Source organism: Penicillium robsamsonii (assembly GCF_028829455.1).
Source record: "Penicillium robsamsonii strain IBT 29466 chromosome Unknown utg000003l_segment0_segment0, whole genome shotgun sequence".
Lineage (NCBI taxonomy): Eukaryota > Fungi > Ascomycota > Eurotiomycetes > Eurotiales > Aspergillaceae > Penicillium > Penicillium robsamsonii.
In genome coordinates, this window is record NW_026643221.1 from 6,579,893 (window position 1) to 6,603,968 (window position 24,076).

Genomic DNA, 24,076 nt, shown 5'->3' on the forward strand with positions numbered 1-24,076 from the left:
GCGTCGAGTGGTGGCCTCGGTGGAGTCGTTTATACCTTGGGGGATTTGGTGTTGCCGTTTGATTATTTTTCCTTCCATGCGTGAATGGATCTGCTTTATATATATGTATATATATATACCGAGGAACTTCTCGCCTGTCGTTGTAATTTATTTTGATTTGTTAATATTGCAGTTTCTGACACCCCGATCAACTTGGGAATTTCCCACACTCAAACACCACTATCGCAATGGCTTGTGTGCATTGTGGCGGGTATGGAATCATCCCAAAACTCAGCCATGATGAGTCTTTATCACACCATATCTTCCGCTACCCGGAGTTGGCACAGATACGTTGGTGATGGGTGTGACGGTAGGCGTAGGTCCTAAACATAGATCATCATGGTGTGTGGGCTGCATTATATCAGGTGGAGACCGAGCACTAGTGCTGGGAGATTGCCATCTCCCTACGATAGGGCTTACCCGGAGTCTAGTGGATGCTTCTATCAATATCCTTCTCAGCCACCGAACTTGATGCCCGAGCCTTGGAGAATTAGAGGGTTATATTATCAGCTTACAGGATTTACTAGCTGGCAATTTTGTTTTTCTGGGATATAAAATGCTGTAATAAGATAAAATGGTTACCAGAGGGGCCCGTGATAAAAACTAGTGGATACAATGCTTCGTCTTCAGAACGGCGTACCAGTCACTTATCCCATGAATTTATGTTTCAGGTCACTCCGGTTATATACAACCCCAAATTGAAGGGTGTTGTGGGAACTTTTCCAAATAGAAGCATATCAATTCCAGAAGACTGTTGTGTCTATGTGACTATTTGTTATATTTCATTCGGTGTTGCATATGGACTAGATGGATACTTGTATAGCAAGAGGATATCAAACTTAAGTTAAAGCAAATGCAGCTGTTCCTGTTAGGTGGTTACGGCAAGGCAGACGACCCAACAAGCGAGCCTTGATCTTTCGAGGCCACGCTTGGTCTAGTTCAATCACAGATTAGCGCTCGGCTGCACACAACTAATACGTTGGGATCCTGTCATGGAGACACATAATGATGTGCAGTAATGCAACCAGAGAGAACAAGACTCGAAATGAAAGTCACCAAAGGGAAACGAATTGAACAAGCAACAAAATATTATTCAAAATGATATCATATATAAGACAGGCTCCAAAACGGGGAATCGCTTTTGTGTTCCATACAGGGCCCGAGATCAAAAAAAAAAGAAAACCAAGGAAAGATTTACTCCACAGCATCAGTGATACAGCCCAGACTGGCATCCTTAACGTTTCGGGCATATTTACCCAGAGTACCACGCATGGTAAGACCAGTCTCAGGGAGATCGCCAGCAGCCTTGCGGGCTTCCCACTTCTGCTTGCGGTCGGCAAACTCGGCATCGGTGAGTTCGACATCAAGAATGCGCTTCTCGGCATCGATGGTGATGATATCGCCGTCGTTAACAAGACCGATGGGACCACCGACGGCAGCCTCAGGGACAATGTGACCGATCAAGAAACCGTGGGAACCACCGGAGAAACGACCATCGGTGATGAGGGCACAGGAGTTACCGAGACCGTAACCCATGAGGGCACCAGAAGGCTTGAGCATTTCTATAACATGGTTAGCATTGTGGTCAGCAATTATGTAGGTTCATTGCACATACCAGGCATTCCAGGGCCACCCTTAGGACCGCAGTAGCGAATGACAACAACGGTCTTCTCCTCCTTCTTGATTTCACCACGCTCGAGGGCGGCGATGAAGTCGTCTTCACTGTCGAACACGCGGGCCTTTCCGGTGAAAGACATGCCCTCCTTACCGGTAATCTTACCGACACTGCCACCAGGGGCCAAGGAACCGCGGAGGATCTGAATGTGACCGGTCTTCTTGATAGGGTTGGAGAAGGGGCGGATGATCTTCTGGTCCTCGGGGAAGCCAGGGACCTTCTCCAAGTTCTGAGCCATGGTCTCACCAGTAACGGTGATACCAGAGCCATCAATAAGACCCTCCTTCAGGAGGAGCTTCAGCAGTGCCGGGGTACCACCAATAGCGTGGAGATCGGCCATGACGTACTTGCCAGAGGGCTTGAGATCAGCCAGGAAGGGAATCCGGTCGGACACGGCCTGGAAGTCATCAATGGTGAGCTTGATGCCGACTGAGTCAGCAATAGCAATCAAGTGCAGCACAGCGTTGGTCGAGCCACCGGTGATGTTGACAACAACCATGGCGTTCTCAAAGGCCTGACGGGTAAGAATGTCGCGAGGGCGAATGTCCTCGGCGAGCAGCCTCTTGATGGCACCACCAGCCGCAAGACACTCAACATACTTGGCCTGGGAGTTGGCCGGGTTGGAAGATGAACCAGGAAGGGTCATACCCATGGTCTCGATGGCGGAAGCCATGGTGTTGGCCGTGTACATACCACCACAAGCTCCCTCGCCGGGGCAGGCGTGGCGGATGACGTCAAAGCGCTGGGGCTCGGTGATCTCCTTGGTAAGGAATTGACCGTAGGCCTGGAAGGCAGACACAATATCGATATCGGCGTTGTTCTGGGTAGCAGCGCAGCCGGGCTTGATGCTTCCACCGTAGACCATCAGACTGGGGCGGTTGATACGGCCCATGGCCATCAGAACACCGGGCATGTTCTTGTCACAGCCGGGAATACTGATGTTGGCATCGTACCATTGTCCACCCATCACGGTCTCGACGGAATCGGCAATCAGGTCACGACTCTGCAGAGAGTAACGCATACCGGGGGTACCCATACTGATTGCATCACTGACACCGACGGTGTTGAACTGGAAGCCAATCAAATCCTGATCCTGAACACCCTGGCGGACCTTGTTGTTCAGGTCAAGCAAATGCATGTTGCAAGGGTTGCCGTTGAACCACACTGATGAAATTCCGACCTGGGCCTTGTTCATGTCCGCCTCCTTCAAACCGACTGCGTACAGCATTGCCTGGGAAGCACCCTGTGACTTGGGCTGAGTGATGGTGCGGGAGACCTTGTTGAGGACCTTGTCGTCATTCTGGAAGCGAGGCAGAGTGGTTGAGAGAGCCCGACTATAGAGAAGAAACAAGTTAGTAGCTGGAGACGCAATTAACGCAATTGACGCAATTGAATCAACTTACGCAGGGTTAGACTGGGACAAGCTCCGCAGAGCAGCGGGCACGCGTGCCCGAGTTTGGGGAAACATGGTGAGAGTATGATATTCTAAAAATCACACCCAGCAACAATTAAAGTGAAAGTCTGGAGAAGAGAGGGGGACAAGAAATAAAAGGAAGCTCAACAAAGTGGGTCTGCCGGTCCGAGAATGAAACCGGAGAAGGGTGAACCCTCCCCGCCAATTGAGTGCGGCTGGTTGTCAGCTTGTTACTGACGCACATTTATTTTTGTTCATTTTAGCCGCTCAGGATGCATCGATACATACCTTTATGTATGTTTCATATGCACTGGAGCATTGAGCAATTTGGAGATTATAGTTAACGAGGCGCCGATGTCGGCCCTGCCTCATCAGTAGATCCCTAATATACTAAGTCGACCCCATAAGAACGCCAATAAGAACCCTAATACCTTACATATATAGAGAACGGTGACGTATTCTGAGGTATCAGTATATCTATATCTAAATGATCAAAGATATTTCTCCGACATGGCACTTGAGCATCTCAGATAGGTCACTGCCGTTTCGGTGGTTTTCATCCATTAAGTGTGGCACATACCCGACTTTTAAGAATAAGATCAAAGTCTATATCGAACTTATAGATGGGGATTCTCATTTATTGTACAGAGAATACCTAGTAGCTTCTAGGTAAATCAAGCACCTTCTCGCTCACGTAATTCAGGATCATCTCCCGACTCACAGGTGCAATACGAGGTACGAAACATTCCCGCATATATCGTTCAACATCGTACTCAACCGCATATCCCATGCCACCGTGCGCCAGAACTGCCCGCTCACACGCCGTGAAAGCAGCTTCGGCAGCCAGATACTTGGCACTGTTGCACGCGACACCGATTTCATGGAAAGGCACTGATCCATCGTTGGTATCATAAAGACGTGCTGCGTGGTAGGTAGCCAGCTTCGCCGCCTCCAGCTTCATGAACGCATCAGCTAAGGGATGCGCCACACCCTGGTTCTGACCAATTGGCCGTCCAAAAACAATCCGGTCTTTGGCGTACTGCGAAGCCTTTTCCAGAGCGGCATAGCCAAGACCGAGTGCCTCACCGGCCAGAAGGCATCGCTCTGCGTTCATCCCGTGGAGAATAATCTTAAATCCTTCATTCTCCTTTCCAATCAACGTGTTTGCAGGAATCTTATAATTATCGAAGAAGACTTCGTTGGCATCAACAGCGCGTCCGCCCATCTTTTTGATCCTCCGCAGATCCAAACCAGGGTTTTCACGGTCGACATCGATACAAAACAAGGACAGACCCTCGCTGGTCTTCTTGACTTCTTCAAGGGGAGTGGTTCGGGCGAGGAGAATCATCTTTGATGCCACCTGCGCACAGGTAATCCAGATCTTCTGGCCATTGACCGAATACCCGTCAGCAGTTTTGCTAGCCAAGGTCGTGAGCTTAAGAGTCTCAAGGCCAGTGTTTGGCTCTGTGACACCAAAGCATGTGCGCCATGTGCCATTGATAATGTTTGGAATGGTATTCTCTAACTGTTCCTTGGTGCCAAACTTGGCCAATGGCTGTGTTGCATAGACATTGGCGTGGATAGCCTGAGCGCCGGCCATACCTGCGCCAGATTGTGTAATGGTCTGCATCATCATTGTGGCTTCAGATATACCTAGAAATGAAGTTAGCGATCAGAATAAATTATCTTTAGTCGATTTACTATACCTAAACCAGCACCTCCGAGCGATTCGGGCAAAGCAATGCCGAGCCATCCATCCTTAGCCAATGCAGCATGGAATTCCTTTGGATCTTTTTCTTGCTGATCATGCTCTTGCCAATATGTATTCGGGAATTTGGAACAGATATGCGAGATCGCTTCACGGACTGTAAGCTGCTCTTCTGTGAAGCCGGTCATCCCCATAATGTCGCGCTGCCCAGAGGTGGAGAAGGCCGCACGACTTTGAGGGGACATCCCTGTCCGACATGAACCACGCAAAAACGCAGCCGGTTGTGATCGCAGAGCGCGTTGGATTTGTGACCGATACATGGTTGAAAGTATTTTTGTTCAATGTTTTGGACAAGCTTCTCAGTCAAGTCCAATATATACCATCTAAGCGCTTCACATATAGCCGACTCGGGGTCTTGGCATTCTCGATCTACGTCGTCTTGCGCCTCGGTTAAATGACGGGGTATGTGTTTCGTAGGAATATATGCTTGTAGCATATTGTCATATCGCTTGTTCATCAAGGCCAAAATTCAAGTGGCCGATCTAAATGCCTTGAATAGACCGAGGAATACACCTCGGTGTATAGGAGACCAACATCTACAATTTGCCCCGACCAACCTCTATCTTGATGACATAAAAATGCTTCAGAATATGGTAAAATAATTGGAGCGTTAGATATATTTATATTTTGGAAGTAGGTAAAAAGAACACTCAGGTCAAGCTTGATATTGTAATGTTCATCGTTCAGCCACCTGTTCAGCCACTCTATCCCTTCCATCCGGACTCTGCTTTCCTTTCTCCAACAATTCGAACTTTCGAACGACCTGAAGGGTAGCATAATAACTGAAAGGCAAGGCGATGAACCACAGGCCGAGATTAATACTCGCCGTTGCAATCAACGCTGTCGGCACAGCCTGGACGCCAAATCCAACTGCTACTGCAGCGGTTTCGATCCCCCGAAGCAATGAACTGTATCGGATTTGATCGCCGGGCGAGTCCGAGAGATTTCCGATACACCAGTATATATAATTTTCGACCAAGCCAAGACTGATGCGTTCAAAGAGATACAGGCCAAAGCCACGACCGAAGGTGCTCTGGTCGCCCCAATCCAATACGGGGTTGGTATGTCGGTACTCGTTTTGAATAATGACCGCCCAAATCCACGTCGCACTGTTCATGAGTGCGATCACGATGAATGTGACTATTGCTCTATGTTTCCGATTCTTCAACCAAGGCAGATCCACCAACGACCCACCCAACCAGGTGGCAAGTGTTCCCACCACAGCAGACATGAAGCTTCCGAGTGCCCGAGCGCGAACCGTGAAGTAGGTCGCGAGATATGTGCCAGGATATGCTTGGATCCAGCCGAAATACCAGAAGAGCGGGACCAGGAGCAAGATTGACCTGCTCCTTGCCAGCCGCCACATCGCCCGGAGCTCATCACGCCAGTGGATGCCACGGGGGGCCTCGATACGTGTTCCATCATCTCTTTGTACTTTCTCTGGGTTTGACAAGAGAGGTCCAATAACCAGGCCAAGACACTGGATGGCAATGAATGCGAGATACGTCTGGTACCCAACCTGTCCGCGGTGATTGACGCTGTGGTTTATCCCCAAAGAGACGGCGCCACCGATGATGTTGCCAAAATTGCGGAACGTGAACCAGGTCGCAATGTAGCGACCACGCTTGTGTTGCTCGGGGTACCCTGTGGCGACAGCGCCCTCAACACTCCAAAAAAAACCAGCGCTGATACCGCAAGTAACACATCCGAGATACACAAGCCATGTTGCGCCAGTGCGATTGTTCAAATACAATCCCGCTGCGTAGAGTGGGTATCCAAGCGACCCCAATGTCAGGGTCCACCGAAAGCCAATCGCATTTGTGATGAATGGACCTGCAAAACAGGTCACTGTCATGAAGGCGTATAGTAAGGCATTGGCTGTGTTGACCAAATCTGGGCTCTGGGATCCGCCCACACCCAAACCATTCATTGCACTCCATATCCCTGGCGCACAGAATGCACATAATCCTACTACCAGGATCTGAAAAAGTGTACTGTAAAAAAATTTGGGACGAGGTGGTGGGTGTTCATCTTGGCTTTCCACAGTCGTGGATATATTGGTTTTGGCATCGGAATTCACTGAGGCTGCGGACATAATTACAGTGTGGAGTGCAGATGATAGAATCACCGCAAATGTGATCCATACTATACACAGGAGGTAGCAAGTTTATTTTATAATGGAAAAACCTCGTATACCCTGTTTATCGAGACGATGCCCAGACAAGCACGTAACACTATACGTGCATGGCATAATCACGTTATCGCTCGGCAATTGATGATGAGGCCATAATGGGCTTGAAAGGTGTCTTGTATCACGAATCATGGCAAAGCTATCCAATAATATCCCGCTATCTCGGCATTTGTGAGGGGTCGTGCTTTTGCTTTTAACTACAAATGTATGCGCTTGAACTATAGCTCAATCACTTATCTTACAATTACCTTCAGCAATGGCAACAACTACCGAAGAGCTGCAAATCAGCCAGCTTCAGTTGGACTCTATCGTCGCATTTGAATCCTTTGACCTCCCAACTTCCAACCAACGTATTCTCGGATCTCCGCATCCTAAGAACACAGTTATCCCACTTGCGCTGCGACCCACCAAGGCCGACGCCAAGGCAACGCTCGATGCTGTGGTCGAAACAATCAAGACTCTCCAAGAGAAAGACGGCATTTTGACCAAGAAGCTCGCAACGCATGGCACGCTGCTGTTTCGCGGTCTACCTATCCACAATGCAGAAGACTTCAGCAAATTCGCGCATGCCTTCGGTTACAAACCACACGAGATTATTGGCATTGTAGTCGATAGACCACTTCTTGCACCAAATGTCGCGCCCGCCAACGAAGCGCCCAAGGAGGTCCTGATATATAGCCACAACGAGTCACCGCAAGTACCACATGCGCCCGAGTATATCTTTTTCTATGGGCATCATGCACCGTCCAAGGGCGGCGAATCACCGATCTCTTCTTCGTTGGAACTGTTCAACCGCGCACAGCAAGAAATCCCAGAATTTATCGCTGAACTAGCAGAGAAAGGAGTTCTAAGCAAAGTGACCTACCGAGTGGAGCAGCAGTATGAAGGGGGATCCACACTCAAACAGGCCTTTGGCAAGGAAATTCAAGACGGTGACGACGAAGAGACAAAACGCCGCAAGATCGAGGCTCAAATTGCCCGCTACGGCAGAGGGGAGCATACAACATGGGAGTGGACTGATGATGGCCTTGTCTTGACGCACCGGCTACCGGTCATTCGAACGCAGCCCGGTACAAATCTACCGACTCTTTTTACTGGGCTGGCAGCCTATTGGAAACGTACACAGTTTGACACCGAAGCGCGCACGAAGGTCACGCAACAGCTCTTTGGGGATGGGACGCCTATTCCTGACAAGTATCTTGCACACCTGGCGAAGATCACGGATGAGATTCGGGTCTTGCATCGTTGGCAGGAGGGTGATGTGTTGGTTTATGATAACATCATTGCTCAACATGGTAGAGAGCCATGGCAAGGGGAGCAATCTGATCGAGTGATTATGGCAAGTCTATTTGATGGTGAAAGCGTGCCGGGGGCTTATGGATTTGGGGATTGGGCGCAAGTTGTGCAAGCACTCGATTGAACCGCTTTTTGGGGGGAGTACACAGTACTGGTCGAGTTACGAGAGACTGTCTGATTGGGACCATCTGTACGAATCTTAATGCGCTCTCCTTGTTTGGGGTTTGAAGTCATGCATCTTTTGTTGTTTTACGTCCGGTGTCAATCCGAGCTATAGCAACCATCTAGTCGGTTAATTGTACTCTTTTTAAACAAAGATCCCAGTTTCAAATGCTATGAAGTATATCATCACGCCGAGAATGGCGACATTAGCCAAGTAGATAGTGGGGCTATTCCTAGGGCAGTCCGGAAAGGAGGCAAGGCACAGCTCCCGTTCTACGAAATGCCGTCGCAAACCAATATTTCATGGAGTTATGGAGATGATTTGGAGAAGTCCACCAAATCAAACTTTACCAAGTTCACCAACATCTTCCACTAGTATAACAAGAGAGTGTACGTACGCAAGACAGAACGTTAGTGTAGAAACTCAACGCATGAAAGAATTGATGGTGCCAATGATAGATCGATATGCGCCCTAGCATGATCCCGCTTAGTTGCTAGATGTGATTTGGAAAGAACCGCGAGAATTTAGCTTGATAACACCTTTTATTGATACTCAATGGAGATGTTAACTAACAGAAAGGCTTTGGGCTAGAGCATGGACGAGGCATTGGCTATACCTAGGAGGATGCAGAACAGCAGGTGATGAAGCTACCCCAGTAAGCATCTACGTGTTATGCATTTATCTAGTTGATTGTTTGCTTCACTTCAACCCATGATGCAGTTATCACTCCATAATCTCGTGGGCTGTATGGTATCCCGCCTGTACATATAAAATAGAATATTGTGGTGGAATTATGACATGGGCTCTCTTTCCTTTCGTATATATCTGTTTTCTCCGTTTTTTTCCCTTTTTATTTGAGGGCTTTCAGTGTTCGCTACATGGATACCTCATCAATCATTGATCGTTCATTGCTCCATCGACATGTCCTCCAAGGAATCGAAAATTATAGTGGTTCCCATAGACAACCCAAAATGAGGGATTCTAATACTCACTCGCTATTCTATATGAAACCTTAGGGCACAAAAATTTGAATACCAATGTCGCTTCTTCTACTGACCTTACGTTTCTCTTAAATCATTTGAGGCAAGATTTTGAACTTTTACTAGACATAATAGGCCTCACAGACAAAGATAACGTTGATGCGACCCAACTCAGCCCAATAGGTCCGCTAGCTTCCATAATGCAACATATTGCAGAAACAAGTGCCTCCACTTCTCGGCCCCTAGACTAGGCCCACGGTCTCCAACATCTAGTCAGATGAGCACAGAAACATGCAGCACTTGGGCAACAGATTAGAGCGGTGGCACCAGAAGGGCAAGAGTGTAGGCACTGTCGGCAGTACGAGGGTATCTTCAAGTCATGTGTAGTTTTCACTTACAATATAGCCGGAGTGCCCACGGTTATGTACAATGGTACTTGCATGAATTTCCGCTGGTTAGGCGGCAGATGCAGAAGTTTTAGCGCACTCATTCTTTCCATAGTGATGCTAATTATGTCCAGTTCAACTCGAAGAAGGCAGAGCACCAGCTTGGCTCCGGAAAATATGGAAACTTTGCCATATCTTGGTCTTGGCTCGTTGCATGTCTCAAATACCACTCGCAATAAACGAAAAGCCATTATTCGTGACTCCAGGCAATCTCTAGTCCCAGATCGGGGCATATAACAAAAGGGGTCTTTATCAACTATTTTATAGGAATACTCCACTGATGCGCCTGCTTCGAAAGCCAGTAAGTAGAAAGGATGACGAGCCATCTACTGGCACCCCTTCCCTGGCAGGACCCCAGTATAATGAGACTTTTTGAAGAACTTCACGTTAGGGCAGACAGTAAAAACTATATATATCTTGTGGAAAGATACCTGCTAGGGTGTCTAAGAACCCCCAAGAAACTATAAATTTATGTTCGACGACCAAGGATATATATCGCCGTGTATGCTATGAACTTATAAACCCATTGTTCGTTGAGTCTCTACGACTTGAAACACCATAAATATATCTTCCATTGCCTATATTTGAGTTATTAACTTGAGGCTTGAAAATTATTTGTGCCCCTATCATACTTGCATAGCCAAAGCTCAATGCCAAGCCACGAGCCAAGCTAAAACACTTTCAGCTGAGGGGCCCCGAGCCTACACACGTCACATCTTTTGGTCGCCATGGGATCCTCATACTCCACGGCTTCTGGGTATCTCAACCCTGTCCAAAATGGAGCTTCAGCTTCCGATGAAGAATACAACACCTACTACCCAAGGAAGTCAGCAGATGCCGTCGAGAGTTTCAACATTCTCCGACAAAAGTTGCCGTCTGAACTCGTCCTAGAGATTCTGGAATTCGCAGAATATTGGGTATTATCTGCCGTCTACAGAGAAGACAGTATGGACTATACTGAAGACGACTGTCGCGATCGAATTCCATATTTGACATCCGAGCCCATTCAAGGCGAGCGATTTCCCGTTCAAGAGATAAGAATCGACATCTGGAGCCATGACCAAGGATGGAGCAGCTATCGCGAAGATCATGGCTCATTCAGAAACTCTTGGACATGGTTCGATCTAGGTATAGAAAGACCACCGGGTCGAGATGATATCTCCAAGGATGAAAATTTACGTCTGGCGACCAATGTTCATGCTAAACGCGAAACCGCGTGTCATCGGATTACCTATCAGAGGGACCAGAAACTCCACTGGATGCAAAATCTTCAAGGGGGCGACCGGATTTCGATTATCCCACGGGCGCGCTTTCCTGGCTGGAGGAATACCGTGAAAAGAGCTTCCATTGAGATTTACACTACTCCTGTTCTGTGACCATGTGCCTATATTATTTCTATCGGTTTCAAAGCCAATCTATATAGTCTAGTTGATACATAGGCGAATGTACAGGCTTTCTCGGTTGTTGAGATCTATCGACGCGTCCCCGGAGATAGAATGGCAGCTACTTCTTCATACACAGAAAATACAATGCCACCGCTTAACAGAAGCCGGCCCAGTCTCATGGAGCTACCCTTCCAAAATCCCCGAATCCCATAATCACGAATCACGCTCCGGGAGGCCTCAACGATGCCAGCTCCCTGCACACCCTGCGCACGTGTCTTGATGGTATCAAATGGTTGTGTAGCGTAGACAGTGACTACACCTGCCAAGGCACCAATCCCGAAGGTTGTGAACATGTTTGGCTTGATGCCCCTAGCCTTGGTGGCCTCCCTGAGCACGTTGTACGTTCCCATACGAACAGCAGAAGTAGCCGATTGCTTCATCATCGTGGAGAAAAGACCACGATATAGCTCGGTGATACCATTCCTTTGCACTAGCACTTGGATCGCATGTATGCTCGACTTGAATTGGCGAGCGCCTTTTGCATCGTCGATTCTGTGGCGGGATCGATCAGCTCAAATACCACGAACCGTAAATGGTAGGAGATACCTACAATGCTGTTTTAATTCTCTCGGTCGGTGTTACTGCTAGGACACTTTCTACAGCGCCGGCAGTCATCCCAGCAAGCATCCCCCGGCCAGCTGAGAGAACGCCGCGATCATCTGCAAGAGAATTACGGATCGTGTCGTATGACACGAACCGGACGGCGGCTTTTGCTGTAGTTCCCTACAGAGTTTGGTCAATATTATGTCAATAATAATTTGGAGTGAATAGACCAACGATGACAAGAGTTGAGCACCCTGTGTACAAAGCACCGACACCTTCCTGTCTTGCAACTTGGATGATGAGACTGAGTGGGTTGGATGTCCTGATAGCGCTGTCGTTCAACAATTGAACACGTGTTTTTGAATACTCAAATGGATACTGTAATGGTCAGTTACTGGGCAGTTATGTGCATTGAAGAAACTGACCGTTGTAGCTGCTTCCACTCCACCGGCAATGCCTCCGGCCACAAGGGACACCCACTGGGGCGTATGAAACTGGACCAAGTTAGTTGGAGTATCTAAATGCACAATGAAATATATTACCCTCGCATTTTGTGCCTCGGGCCCTGATTTGGTAGGCCTAGACATGGTGTAATGAGTAGTAGCTTCTACCGGTTGAGGACTTATATGTGGTGTCTTCTGTGAGGAGGAACGGGGGATCATCCCCCGATATGCGGGGAGACGGGGGCGAACGGAGAGGGAGTTGCCGAGAATATCGCATCAACTGGCCAGAATCTTTTATCTTGGATCACACACACAGCATTGTTATCACCCCTAAATAAACCAAAAAAAAGGTAGAGCGTTAAATATAAACGCGCCCCTTCCTCGGTTCACACACAAGCTCCGACGTAAAAGTAAAATTATACAGGTGCGGTTTCGCAGCACCAGTGCGAGTCAAACCATTAGGGTCTTCGTCAGCATCTGTTGCAGCTCTTCATTTCCACCCCCACCCTCTCCCACTGGCATCCTCATCCCCATCAATCCGATGTGAAAATACCATCAGGCCTCGATCCAAGTAGGTGCCCGGAATCTCATTCTCACCTCACTGCACAGGTTTGAGCGCATGGTTAGCGTTGTCGTCCATGCTGGATGTCGTAGGATTGCAGGCAGCACTAATAGCGGCACTACACTGTACCACTAGCGGCATCGAGCATTCAAAACGGCGCAGGCTCAGGAGTATTGGGACGAGAAGTAGCAAACCCCCGAGGATAATACCGAACAACGTAGCAACAGATGAGTAACCACATGTGTTAAAGTCCAGGAAATTGATAGGCTCGCCATTTAGATCAAAGGGAGTGTAGTAGTTTGCGATTCCTCGCGTAGTTGTTGTATTCCATGGCTCTGAGCATAGCGGTCAGCAGGGCATTGAGCATGAAGTAGGCCATTGAGCATGAAGTAGGCCATTGAGCATGAAGTAGGCGATTGAGACGAAGAGTTGGACATTGGGTAGGAGGATCGTGGGGAATGTTCTCGCTGCGCTAGATGGGATGGGTAGGTAGATTAGAGTTGATGGGCGTGCCTCGCCCAGAGTGTTGTCCCAGATGGTCGCGCGAGATAAATTGGAAAACCACTAGACGACGCGCAGAGCTTGGATGCTTGGGCCAATTATGCCGACAAATCTGAGATGTTAGTATAATTTAAGTTATTACACAGATAATTATACTATCCTCCCTTCACTGGTGCTGTTATATATACAATATGTCAAGTCCATATTTGCTTGCGAGGTATGACATGCTGTGCAAGGCTGGAGGATGTCCTTTCGACCTAGGTGGGCAGCCTTTATATAAGATGAACTGAACTAAACGTCTGGCTTTCAAGGCTTCAATGTACACAAAGCGAACATCAAATGGCAGATAGATGCTGAAAGCCCCGATCTGGTTCGTCTGATATATAGAGCAGTTTATATAGAGACAAGGAACCTAGCTAGAAACTCCATGGTGTAAGTCGGGCCAAGCAGCAAAATTGAATCATCAAAGATAATAAGCACAATCCCTGAAGTTTCACTTTCGAGTTATCTTTATACTAAAAAGGACATTCGCCTTTACTCATCTCTGCAAGTGTTACGTGTCCCCTGATTAGTTACACCAAGCTTGGGCAGTCTAAGTTTAGCGGGAGCCTCTGTCACTTAGACACATGCAGATGAGCAGCGGACAAGTGTTTCCTCACGTCTCATATTCAATCAGGTGCGCGCTGTCTTTGAGTGCAAAGCTGAGTTGACTTTAAAGGTGTCATGCATTCACCCCATACGTCTGAGATAAGTATACAATCTGCCAATTCCAGGGGCAAACGAGCCCAATTCCGAGTTTCACAATGGCCAGCCACTGTCTCGCATGGAGACAGAGCCGCCTCCTTCTTATCGCGACTGTCGTTTTTGGCCTTTCAATGGAAAACCACACAACCTCGCCGGCCTGCCGTTGCATGCTGCAAGATCCCTGCTGGCCTGAAAACCAAATATGGGCTCGATTCAACGAAACAGTGGACGGACAGTTGATTGCGACAGTCCCGATCGCTAGCGTCTGTCACATCGACTCGTTCACCACGTACAATGAATCGCAATGCGCCCAACTCCAGTCCGATTGGGGCTTCCCAGCTACACACTATGAAAGCCCCTCATCAGTCATGGCCCCCATCTTCACAAATCTAAGCTGCGATCCCTTCTCGTCGAAAACTTCACCATGCACGATCGGGAATTACGTCCAGTACAGCGTAAAGGCCACAACCGCCGCACACGTCCAGAATACAATTCATTTTGCAGCTCGTCACAACATCCGCCTTGTCATCCGCAATACAGGACACGACCTACTTGGGAGGTCGACTGGAGCTGGAGGCCTTGCGATCTGGATGCATAGCATGAAAGATATTTTCATCGTGGACTACAGCTCACCGCACTATTCAGGCAAAGCGATAAAGGTGGGAGCTGGGGTTCAGTCATTTGAAGGCAGTGACGCGGCTCATAGCGCTGGACTTGTTATCGTGAGCGGCAGCTGTTCAACGATCGGGCTGGCTGGGGGATATTCGCAAGGCGGCGGGCATGGCCAACTGGTGTCCCATGTAGGGCTGGCCGCTGACCAGGTCCTAGCATGGGAGGTTGTTCTTGCAAATGGGGATCTGGTAACCGCTTCTCCAACAGATTATCGAGATCTCTACTGGGCTCTGGCGGGCGGAGGTGGAGGAACGTACGGCGTGGTGGTGTCGATGACTAGCAAGGCTTACCCTGAGCTGCCGACGACATCGGGTAACCTTTCATTCTCCGACACAGGTGTATCGCGAGATACATTCTTTGCAGCGGTTGAGATGTTCGTATCGATTCTTCCCTCGATCGGGGACGCTGGAGGTGCGGGTGTTTGGTGGTTAAGTAACACCACACTGGCAATGACGCCTACTACCATTCCCGGTGGCACATCAACACTTTTCGATTCTCTTTTTAGTCCCTTAATTGTATTCCTCCAACAAAACAACATACAGCACAGTGAGTAATGATGACACAGATTTGGAATGAACACTTACAGAGGTTGGACAGCATATTATGTGGACGATTTCCCGACGTACTACGACGCATTCCAGACGATGAGCCCACCGGACAACATCACTGACCAACTTCTCGGTGGCCGCCTAATTCCAAGATCTGTAGTTGAGCAGAATCTGACAGATCTAACTACCACATTCCGTGATATTGTGGAAAGGAATACCGGATTGCTCATATCAGGAATCACGGTCAACTCTTCTCGAGTTCCATATCCTGACAACAGTGTTAATCCAGCCTGGCGAGATGCGCTGATGAATGTTGTCATTGGAGCGTATGTATTTTACTTCTTTCCAGACTTATACAAGCTTTCATTAATCGTAATCCAGGACGTTCGACTATGCTGACTGGGATGGCGATATCGCTAGCCAGCAGCTCATTACCGATGTTCTTATGCCCCCGCTAGAAGGATTGACACCTGGAAGCGGCGCATATTTGAATGAAGCCGATCCAAATCAAAGAGATTGGCAGCAGGTGCTTCATGGGGATAACTATGATGATTTACTAGGAATTAAGAGAAAATATGATCCCGACAGCAGGTTTTACGCTTTCAAGGCTGTGGGTAGTGAGGGTTGGACAGTGACTGAGAATGGTCGCTTGTGCAGATCGCAAAGTTATCAGAAGGGATGACCATACGCATGATGGAAAACCGGGATATGCCCTTGTGCATCTGTAAGCTTAACAATATGAATGCATATTTCTGGTCCAGCCGACCGCTTATGAATAACAACATATCACCCACTTGAGTTTCTTTTCCTGGACAACTCGGTCACGATCTCCCGAAGGTTAAACACATTATCACAGAGACCACCATCCCTTCTCAATCATCGTGGCCGCAACTCCCTTCAGGGTCGGCCAAAGGGAACTAATGCCACGTGCTGCATTATCTGAAAGTGGCCCGTCCTTCCGGGCGTCGACATAGTCTTGGAGCTGCTCCAGAGTGCTAGGTCCGATGACAATTCGGTCGGGATCCTTGAGGTTTGAATGGAAGAGCAACCAGCGAAGGGCGCATTGGGCCCCCGTAGTCCCCAGCCTTTTACCAATATTGTCCAAGGATCGCATCGCTTGATGATAAATGGGCTGGTCGTACCACATGCGGTAAACTGCACCCAGCATGTTACCTTCGCCGACCTCGAAGCGGGTACCCTCCAACTGCTCAGGCGATGGAGAATATGAAAGCTTCCCTGTGAGGAATCCACCCGCTAACGGCGAGGTTGCCTCAAAGTCAATACCAAACTCACGAAGTACGGGAAAGAGATCATCCTCGTAGCCCCGGCAGAAGACGTTGTACTGGCCTTGATAAACAGATGGCATAATCAGGTTTTCCTCCACTGCGACTTCCATCCAGGCGCGGATCGCAGAGGGGCTGTAGTTGGAGAGACCCAGCCTTTCAAAGCACCCTTCACGGTAGTAATGGTCGAAGTGTGCAGCTTGCAGCGGAATCGGAGTCGTACGGTCTGGGGCATGAGCGTAGAGGGTGCGAATCTAGATTAACTAACCACATTAGTATCATGATAGTAAGTACACATCTTTTACTCGCCTTCTTGACCTGCAGTCGCTCTAAACTGCCCTTGATAGAGGCGCCCATATTTTTGAAGGACAAAGAGTCATCGCCAATGAAGAGAACCTTTGTATCGATGACTGCATTGACTGGCTTCTTGTTGCCGAGTAGTTCCTCAGATGACCCAGGATTTGAGGCGGGATACAGGGCAGCCGTGTCGAATTGATTGATTCCAGCCTCTGTGAGACTCGTCATCAGGTGGTCAACGTTGTCAGCCGTCCAGGCCACACCGAATCCCTGGGCGCCGAATACATAGCGAGGGGTATCCATGGCTGAATGGAAGAAGTGATGGCAGTAGTTGAAACAGTTGAGAATGATTTGAGAGATGGAGAAATGAGGAAGTGGAAAGGAGTGTTTGACCTGGAAGGCGCGTTGCACAAACATCTTGCCACTTGTCAAACATTGGATTGTTCAAGTGTAACTCATTTGCTATATATTTTCAGGAATTTATTTCTGAACACTTAATCTGCTTTGCTTTTAGCTAGAGCCTGGTTTCCAAATTCCTCCATCTTCGCAACCAGCTCCTTTGTCCAACTAAGGTGCGGCGAGTGACTGCAGGGTGCACGGTAGATCGTGAATGGCCTCTTCTGACTCGCTGCCATCTTCTCTTGATACTCTTTGGGCAACATGCGGTCCTTTTCCAACACAAGATAGGCGCACGGAAGCGCATCATACGGAGAGTGGGTAAGAGGACTATTCATAACAGGAGCTGCTGTCAACGTGGCTGTCCATTTCTTCGCGGTCGCTGCATCAACATCGTGGAAGAGGTATTGTTCAGGGTCAACCAAGGTTCCAAGGCCATGAACGCCATGTTTCTATTATTAACCGTCAGTGTGTACAAATATAGGTTGGTTCACTGGTAAACCCACGTGGAATCGCATAAATGGAGGTGTGATAACTTCGCCTTCTGCAGGATAGAAGAATGAATGCACTGATTGGCCTTGTGGAATAATGAATGCCCCGATGAAAAAGATCCCAATGACACCCCCAGTCTTTCCGTCCCTTGCGCGAACGGGAGCTTGGCGCGAAGAGTGTGCAGCCTCGGCGGCGACCCAACCACCGGAGGAGTGTCCTGCGAGTAGCACCGATTTCCCTTGTGCAATCAACTTGTCAAGCAACAGCCCAATATCTGTCGCATCATCTGCAGGGAGTGGATAGCCTCCTGGGGGAGCCCTACGATCAAAATCCGGATTACTCGGGTTGCCGACATTGAGTTGAGTGAGATCACAAGTGGGCCGTTGGGGACAATAGGTTTCAATACCCTTTTCAGTCAAGCCATCAACAAGAGCTTGATATGGGGCGGGAGTATGATAGGAGCCATGGCAAATGACAATCGCGAAGGAATCCATGGTTAATTGCGAAGGAGAAAAAGTTGTAAGGCAAAAAAGGGCAAGGCAATGTTCCCCGCATGTGGTTTTGGCCTTAGATTGATGCCTGACAATTTTAAGAGTTTGACAAGGATCCAATTGGTTTATCTCAGGTATTTTAATCCACTAATTTCAAGGTGATACAAATCTGACATGCATTACGGAGCGTAAGCGTCTGTTCGGTGTGGAAGTTCACAGTCCCCTGATATGTGGAGCAGCAGTACGGAGCAGCGCAGATCTCCCGATGGAAACGTGCATCCACATGCCTCATATTGATCTCTGACAGAATGACTGCTTTTCAAACAGTATCGTTTTCACACACCCGAGGGAGCACATTGAGACTATGCACATCGAGGTCGCGCGTCACTATAATGCCCGTGTCTGGAGCTTCATTCTCAGCTCCAGTCCCGACATGCGATGTGGGCGCATCAGGCTCCACTTCCATTGCATGTCCTCGCTCTTCGCGATCATTGTGACTGTGGTCAAATGTAGAAAGTAGAGAATCGAATTTTGGACGACGGCGTATTCGAGGTGACCCAATTGTAGGCAAATGATGTGGTCGCGCTGAACGCACGCTTCGCCCGCGAAACAATAAGGGTCCAAATGTTGGAACACAGGCCACCAAGATTCCGGCCGTAATTTCTGCCATGATGAGAATAGAGGAGTCTCTGAGACAGTAGATGAGGTCGTCAGCGGGACACAATTTGGTCTGAACAATGCGGCCCAGGTTGATACCGGCCGTTCTACTTGCGGTCAGCGACTAAATATGAAACGGGACAGAGTTCATGGGAGACTTACAGGATGCCTATCGCGAAAGATGCTGTGACGCCAGTCTTCTTGCGACTCGACATTTGTAGCCGCCAGACAATAGGAAGCGGTAGCAACACGACTCCCAAATCAATCCCCATGTTGAACCCTGCAGATGCATACTGTATCTTGAGAATATCTCCACAGCTCCCTGGAATTGTTCGGTCCCAATTGTAGGCGACCGGACGACAGAGCAAAGCGATGGTCAAGATTGCAGATATCCAGTATAGCAAGACAAGACATCCCACTCCAGTTGCGCACCAGAAGAATTTTTGATTTCCTGGGAAAACCTCGATATATAAAATTAGAATGGCGAGTCTAAAGCAGACTGTTGAGGTGGCCCACATCCATTCTGATGCCCAGAAAATCTAAGTAGGTCAATACCTCGCATGAACGTTCAAGGACACAGACAAAGTACCTTCAATGCACTAGTCAACTCTCCCGGGTTGCGTACAGCCATGGTCGCCGTATGGCCGCCATAGCCAGCCGTTGTAGCCCCTAGTATGAAGTCTCAGCTCCGGTTTCCGCGTAGATCGGATCAACCTACCAATTAGCATATCCACCACATAACCGGTCAATAGCACCTGAGGCTACCATCAGCGGGCTGAAGATGTAGGCATCCAGTCACACCCACCAGTGAGAAGAAAACAAGATAATCATGGATTTTCAAGCCTCGACGACGTATATATGTGGAGGAAACTCGAAGTGCAACGGCTACTGCAGCAATAAAGAAAAATATTAAACTCCATACAATCAAAACTGGAGAGCGATGGTTCAAGTGGATCATATTTGAAACAATTGCAATGACGAGGTCTAACAGTATAAAGGAAGTTGTTCGACGGTATATATGTAGCCTGACAGCAAAAGTGGTAGGTTGAAAAGAACAATGGCATTTGCAAACCCAAGAAGGGCCGTAATTTCAACCAATCTGCTATGGTTGTTCAATTTGGGGGACAGCACATGCGAAGAGTGTCTGATAGGGAAGGTGTCCATGAACCCTGTAGACTTCATTTCGTACAACCTGAAAGCTTTGACCTCAACTTCATCCAATTTGCACATTAGCAGGATTTCAGCTGAAGTACCCGAGTGAGACCCTAGCGACTGTAGTGAGGGCCGAACCTCCAAGGTTGTTCTGGGAAATTACAGAGACCCTGTCATCCACAGCATCGAAACCACAATCTTCCCACCAACGCTTCCTATATCCTCTCTCTATCTGTACATTCCTAGACATCGCCGTCCTCCCGTTTGACCCAAAGTACGATCCTTCAAAATGTCTATCTTTCGGGATACCTACGCGGAGAATATGCAGCGAGATTCCACCGAAGCCCAAAGGTAAGAACCGACCAACAGCCAATAAAGATACTGGACACTAACATCGGCGGCTCCGTAGACTAGACGAGCAATTCGATCTCCTTACCGAGTAAGAGAACCCGCCGAGCCGTGTGTGGCGAAACAGCCCACAAGCAAATCATACTGACTCTTGCTGACACAGAAACATCGGCTACCTGCTGCATCCGTCCGTTCGAGACAAAATGCACCCGCACGCGCGAGTCGCTGACATCGCCACGGGCACTGCAGCCTTCCTGCGCGACCTAGCCCACGACTGGCCCGATGCAATCCTACATGGCTATGACATATCAACTTCGCTCTATCCACCCGCCAGAACACTCCCCAGAAACGTGACTTTGCACCTACTGGACGCACGCAAGGATGTTCCAGTCAACCTCTACGGACAGTATGATATCGTGCATGTTCGGCTGATCGCTGCCGGTCTAACAGCCCCCGAATGGGGTAGAGCTGTCCGCAATCTTTCTCGGCTCCTAAAACCTGGTGGAGCCATTCAGTGGGAAGAGTGCGACTTTACTAACGTTCGCCACCTCCCCGGTCAACCTGATTCTACGACTGACGCTGCTAGTGCTATGGGACTGATGTACATGACTGCCATGAAACCCCGCTTTGACTATGGCTGGAATCGATTGGCGACCGAGATGCGCGCTGCGGGTCTTGTAGATGTTCATACCGAGGCTGTTTCTGCGGGACGGGTGTATGATACCCGCGCGCGCTTGACTGCAAATGGAATGAGGGCGATGTTCGCGTGGGCGCGTCTCCATTCTGCTAGAAGGACGCATGGGGCGCTACCTATGCAGCATATTGAAGATCTGGAGCACAAGGCTTATGCGGATATTCACTCAGGTTGTTATGTTACATATGACATCCACGTTGCCTGGGGATTTCGGCCTGAATGAGAACAGCGAACAGAGTTTTTCTGCAAGTTGTATCTAGCTGACACTTTCTCGCATGGAATTTTCAAAGAAGTCAATCAAAATCAATGAACAATTATTGGCACTCATGACCTTCACTACCAGCCCTGTCTCATTTTGCATGGCTTATACGCGACTTTCAAACACAAGCCGACAAGCACCAGGCTGAGCAGTCAGCTGGTCCTTCATATCTCGTTCCACGGCCTCGCCATTCTTTTCACCGGGCGCAAATTTGATCCGATGGCGAAACACCAAGGCAGCACTTACGAGACGGATTTGTGCAAGAGCTAAATGGCGGCCAACACAGCTTGTACGCCCTGGCGAAACAGAAATTCAGCATACGAGCCTCTTGTAATCCCGTGCAACCCAGCTGGCCACATGGGAATCTCATCACCAGGGTCAATGGTAGGATTGTCGCTTACCGACACCAAAAGGAGCAAATGCCCTTTTATCCTTGATCAGCTCCGGCTGGCTGTACCACCGCCCGGGAATGAACTCATGGGGATGGACATATGCTGTCTCAACTTGAAGCACTTTAGTATTTCTGACCAAAGCGAGGATATGGAGATTCTCACGTCGACCGATTGTATAACGTGGTGCACATATCTTCGTGTTTCCTGGGATAAACGTGCCATCTATCGTGAGTCCTTCTGGTGGAGTTACCCGAGAGCTAAATGTTAGTACTGCAGGAAGCAATCGCATGGCTTCGTTTATAGTCCCATTCAAATGTGGCAACGTAGCCAAGGCAGCTGGGCTCTCTCTATCAACCTCGCGTATCTCTTCATATATCCTCTCAGTATGTATGGGATAGCGAGCGAGAAAATAGAAGAGAAGGGTTAGACTCGGTGCAGTGGTATCGCTGCAACTATCAGTCCGTTGTCTCATAATATCCAGTCTTACTGACCTTCCAGCTACAACTAACGTTGCAGTATCACCGCTCAACCACTTTGCCCGTGTGGGATCTGATTCGTGTTTCGCGTGGTCTTCAATGAACCAAGACGCAATGTCGCGATCTGGGGGTGTTTTCTACCTCTATGTTAGCCACAAACGCAATTACCAGTATGATGTTTAATACCTTCATCCGTCGAGCCATGCATTGATCGCAAAACTCAAGCATATGGAACCAGTGTCGGACCTTCCACACGGTGGGAATAAATGCAAACCCCAATCTCGGGATCCATATCGCAGGGCTGAGTGGACCCAGCAATGTGAGCGCTGAGCGGAGCATGGCTATTGACGAATGCCACCTCTGGTTCCTCATCATGCCGAAATCTTCGCTGAAAGCAAAATCACCCATCGAGTCAAAAGCGAAGAAATACATCAGGTCGTTTATGAGGACAGGGCGTGATCGTTCCAAAGTAACCAGTCTTTCCAATATTTGTACCTTTTCCACCACCCGCCGATGATATTGGAGCAATGCTGAACGACTGTCAGTCTTCGATATATTTTGGACCATGGTGTCGACCAAACCCTTTGTGCTCAGCGCTTGCTCCCACACCTTCCGCCGTTCATTATGCAGCTGTCGGTCGCGAGTAAAAATTGACGATATCCGAGGATATAGAAGGTCATACCAATCAGAGCGTGTATTTTTATTGTCATGGCCATCCATCGCCTCGTAGGCCTCGGGGTGAAATATGGTAATTTCAGCGGGACCTGAAGATTCAGCCCAATGTTATCACGGACTCCTACTCGACTTGTGATATCTCTTACCGGTTCGTACGAATTCGCCATATTTTTCGTGCCAGGCTTGCAAGACGAGATGGCCACGAGAGTCCCGGCATTTCCACACATGCCATAATTTGGTCACTGCTGCTAATTTTGGGCCGGGGAAGTTCTTCAACCGATGAAATATGAGTCGATATACTGTTATGTTAGTGAATAGTGACAACAGGTAACATGCCGCCAAGTATATTGTCTTAAGCAAACTGGCTTGGGCGCTTTCATGACCAAAAGCCTGGTTTGCAAATAATAGAGTGCCAAAAAGAAGATGAAGAACAAGGACCCTGGGACTCTTCAGGTGCCATTCTCCGTGAATAAAGACAAGTTGGTGGGCCAGCAGCCCCGTAACAATTGCAACTCCCCCTGGAGCTAACATGATTATCGAACTGATGGCTGTTTTGTTCTTCAAAGTGGGACGAGTATGGTGGCTACGATCAGGGTTCTTTGTATGAACGTCACAGAAAGAGAAATCAAAATGCAATGTTAGACAATACTCATGTTCAGCCATCGGAGGATATGACTAACCTTTTTCCAACAGGTGGTATCTAGGTATCCTAGTGCGTCGATGGTTTTCTATTTAGCATAGGTTTGATGCCATGTCCGACACATTCAAAAGTGTATCACATTCAGATTCTTATTTTCATCTCTTATTTAACCATTCGCCAGTTCTCAATTCCAGTCCCAACCCTCAAATTCCGTCGCGTTTGACATGCATCCACGACTCACGCCAGTATCATACACGATCAATTCAATTAAGCCGTCAACACTCATCAGTCATGAACCGATGTGTCTTAACTGCTCAAAGTGCATTGACATCACTGTGGTACCACTCATATACGATATGGCTCTTCATCTTCAGCGATTTCAAAACTATTGTGG

At 48.5% G+C, this 24,076-nt stretch overlaps 12 protein-coding genes across 12 annotated transcripts; 4 read left to right on the forward strand and 8 right to left on the reverse strand.

Annotated features, from left to right (window-relative positions):
* Nucleotides 1–1,233: 1,233 nt before the first annotated feature.
* ilv3 (dihydroxy-acid dehydratase ILV3) lies at nucleotides 1,234–3,182 on the reverse strand (the record flags this gene model as incomplete). The annotated part of the gene is made up of 3 exons (XM_057231513.1): nucleotides 1,234–1,601; nucleotides 1,655–3,048; nucleotides 3,118–3,182. 3 exons carry the CDS (start codon nucleotides 3,180–3,182, stop codon nucleotides 1,234–1,236), a joined length of 1,827 nt encoding a protein of 608 aa, XP_057086603.1.
* A 601-nt stretch (nucleotides 3,183–3,783) lies between these two features.
* Nucleotides 3,784–5,156, reverse strand: N7447_007252 (acyl-CoA dehydrogenase family protein; the record flags this gene model as incomplete). Its single annotated transcript, XM_057231514.1, has 2 exons — nucleotides 3,784–4,781; nucleotides 4,835–5,156. 2 exons carry the CDS (start codon nucleotides 5,154–5,156, stop codon nucleotides 3,784–3,786), a joined length of 1,320 nt encoding a protein of 439 aa, XP_057086604.1.
* Nucleotides 5,157–5,572: 416 nt separating this feature from the next.
* Nucleotides 5,573–6,826, reverse strand: N7447_007253 (Major facilitator superfamily domain general substrate transporter; the record flags this gene model as incomplete). Its single annotated transcript, XM_057231515.1, has 1 exon — nucleotides 5,573–6,826. One exon carries the CDS (start codon nucleotides 6,824–6,826, stop codon nucleotides 5,573–5,575), a length of 1,254 nt encoding a protein of 417 aa, XP_057086605.1.
* A 517-nt stretch (nucleotides 6,827–7,343) lies between these two features.
* N7447_007254 (Taurine catabolism dioxygenase TauD/TfdA) lies at nucleotides 7,344–8,507 on the forward strand (the record flags this gene model as incomplete). The annotated part of the gene is made up of 1 exon (XM_057231516.1): nucleotides 7,344–8,507. The coding sequence occupies one exon, from the start codon at nucleotides 7,344–7,346 to the stop codon at nucleotides 8,505–8,507; it is 1,164 nt and encodes a 387-aa protein (XP_057086606.1).
* A 2,193-nt stretch (nucleotides 8,508–10,700) lies between these two features.
* On the forward strand, nucleotides 10,701–11,348 carry N7447_007255 (uncharacterized protein; the record flags this gene model as incomplete). The annotated part of the gene is made up of 1 exon (XM_057231517.1): nucleotides 10,701–11,348. The coding sequence occupies one exon, from the start codon at nucleotides 10,701–10,703 to the stop codon at nucleotides 11,346–11,348; it is 648 nt and encodes a 215-aa protein (XP_057086607.1).
* Nucleotides 11,349–11,443: 95 nt separating this feature from the next.
* N7447_007256 (Mitochondrial carrier protein) lies at nucleotides 11,444–12,547 on the reverse strand (the record flags this gene model as incomplete). Its single annotated transcript, XM_057231518.1, has 5 exons — nucleotides 11,444–11,909; nucleotides 11,968–12,140; nucleotides 12,195–12,338; nucleotides 12,386–12,454; nucleotides 12,503–12,547. The coding sequence occupies 5 exons, from the start codon at nucleotides 12,545–12,547 to the stop codon at nucleotides 11,444–11,446; spliced, it is 897 nt and encodes a 298-aa protein (XP_057086608.1).
* Nucleotides 12,548–14,269: 1,722 nt separating this feature from the next.
* On the forward strand, nucleotides 14,270–16,112 carry N7447_007257 (FAD-dependent oxidoreductase; the record flags this gene model as incomplete). The annotated part of the gene is made up of 3 exons (XM_057231519.1): nucleotides 14,270–15,428; nucleotides 15,480–15,756; nucleotides 15,812–16,112. 3 exons carry the CDS (start codon nucleotides 14,270–14,272, stop codon nucleotides 16,110–16,112), a joined length of 1,737 nt encoding a protein of 578 aa, XP_057086609.1.
* A 168-nt stretch (nucleotides 16,113–16,280) lies between these two features.
* On the reverse strand, nucleotides 16,281–17,313 carry N7447_007258 (aldo/keto reductase family protein; the record flags this gene model as incomplete). The annotated part of the gene is made up of 2 exons (XM_057231520.1): nucleotides 16,281–16,967; nucleotides 17,023–17,313. 2 exons carry the CDS (start codon nucleotides 17,311–17,313, stop codon nucleotides 16,281–16,283), a joined length of 978 nt encoding a protein of 325 aa, XP_057086610.1.
* Nucleotides 17,314–17,504: 191 nt separating this feature from the next.
* On the reverse strand, nucleotides 17,505–18,392 carry N7447_007259 (alpha/beta hydrolase; the record flags this gene model as incomplete). The annotated part of the gene is made up of 2 exons (XM_057231521.1): nucleotides 17,505–17,858; nucleotides 17,913–18,392. 2 exons carry the CDS (start codon nucleotides 18,390–18,392, stop codon nucleotides 17,505–17,507), a joined length of 834 nt encoding a protein of 277 aa, XP_057086611.1.
* A 316-nt stretch (nucleotides 18,393–18,708) lies between these two features.
* N7447_007260 (uncharacterized protein) lies at nucleotides 18,709–19,318 on the reverse strand (the record flags this gene model as incomplete). Its single annotated transcript, XM_057231522.1, has 2 exons — nucleotides 18,709–19,153; nucleotides 19,209–19,318. The coding sequence occupies 2 exons, from the start codon at nucleotides 19,316–19,318 to the stop codon at nucleotides 18,709–18,711; spliced, it is 555 nt and encodes a 184-aa protein (XP_057086612.1).
* Nucleotides 19,319–20,487: 1,169 nt separating this feature from the next.
* On the forward strand, nucleotides 20,488–21,463 carry N7447_007261 (class I SAM-dependent methyltransferase; the record flags this gene model as incomplete). Its single annotated transcript, XM_057231523.1, has 3 exons — nucleotides 20,488–20,549; nucleotides 20,608–20,637; nucleotides 20,710–21,463. 3 exons carry the CDS (start codon nucleotides 20,488–20,490, stop codon nucleotides 21,461–21,463), a joined length of 846 nt encoding a protein of 281 aa, XP_057086613.1.
* A 141-nt stretch (nucleotides 21,464–21,604) lies between these two features.
* Nucleotides 21,605–23,573, reverse strand: N7447_007262 (cytochrome P450; the record flags this gene model as incomplete). The annotated part of the gene is made up of 4 exons (XM_057231524.1): nucleotides 21,605–21,795; nucleotides 21,901–22,504; nucleotides 22,554–23,131; nucleotides 23,189–23,573. The coding sequence occupies 4 exons, from the start codon at nucleotides 23,571–23,573 to the stop codon at nucleotides 21,605–21,607; spliced, it is 1,758 nt and encodes a 585-aa protein (XP_057086614.1).
* Between the last annotated feature and the right edge of the window lie 503 nt (nucleotides 23,574–24,076).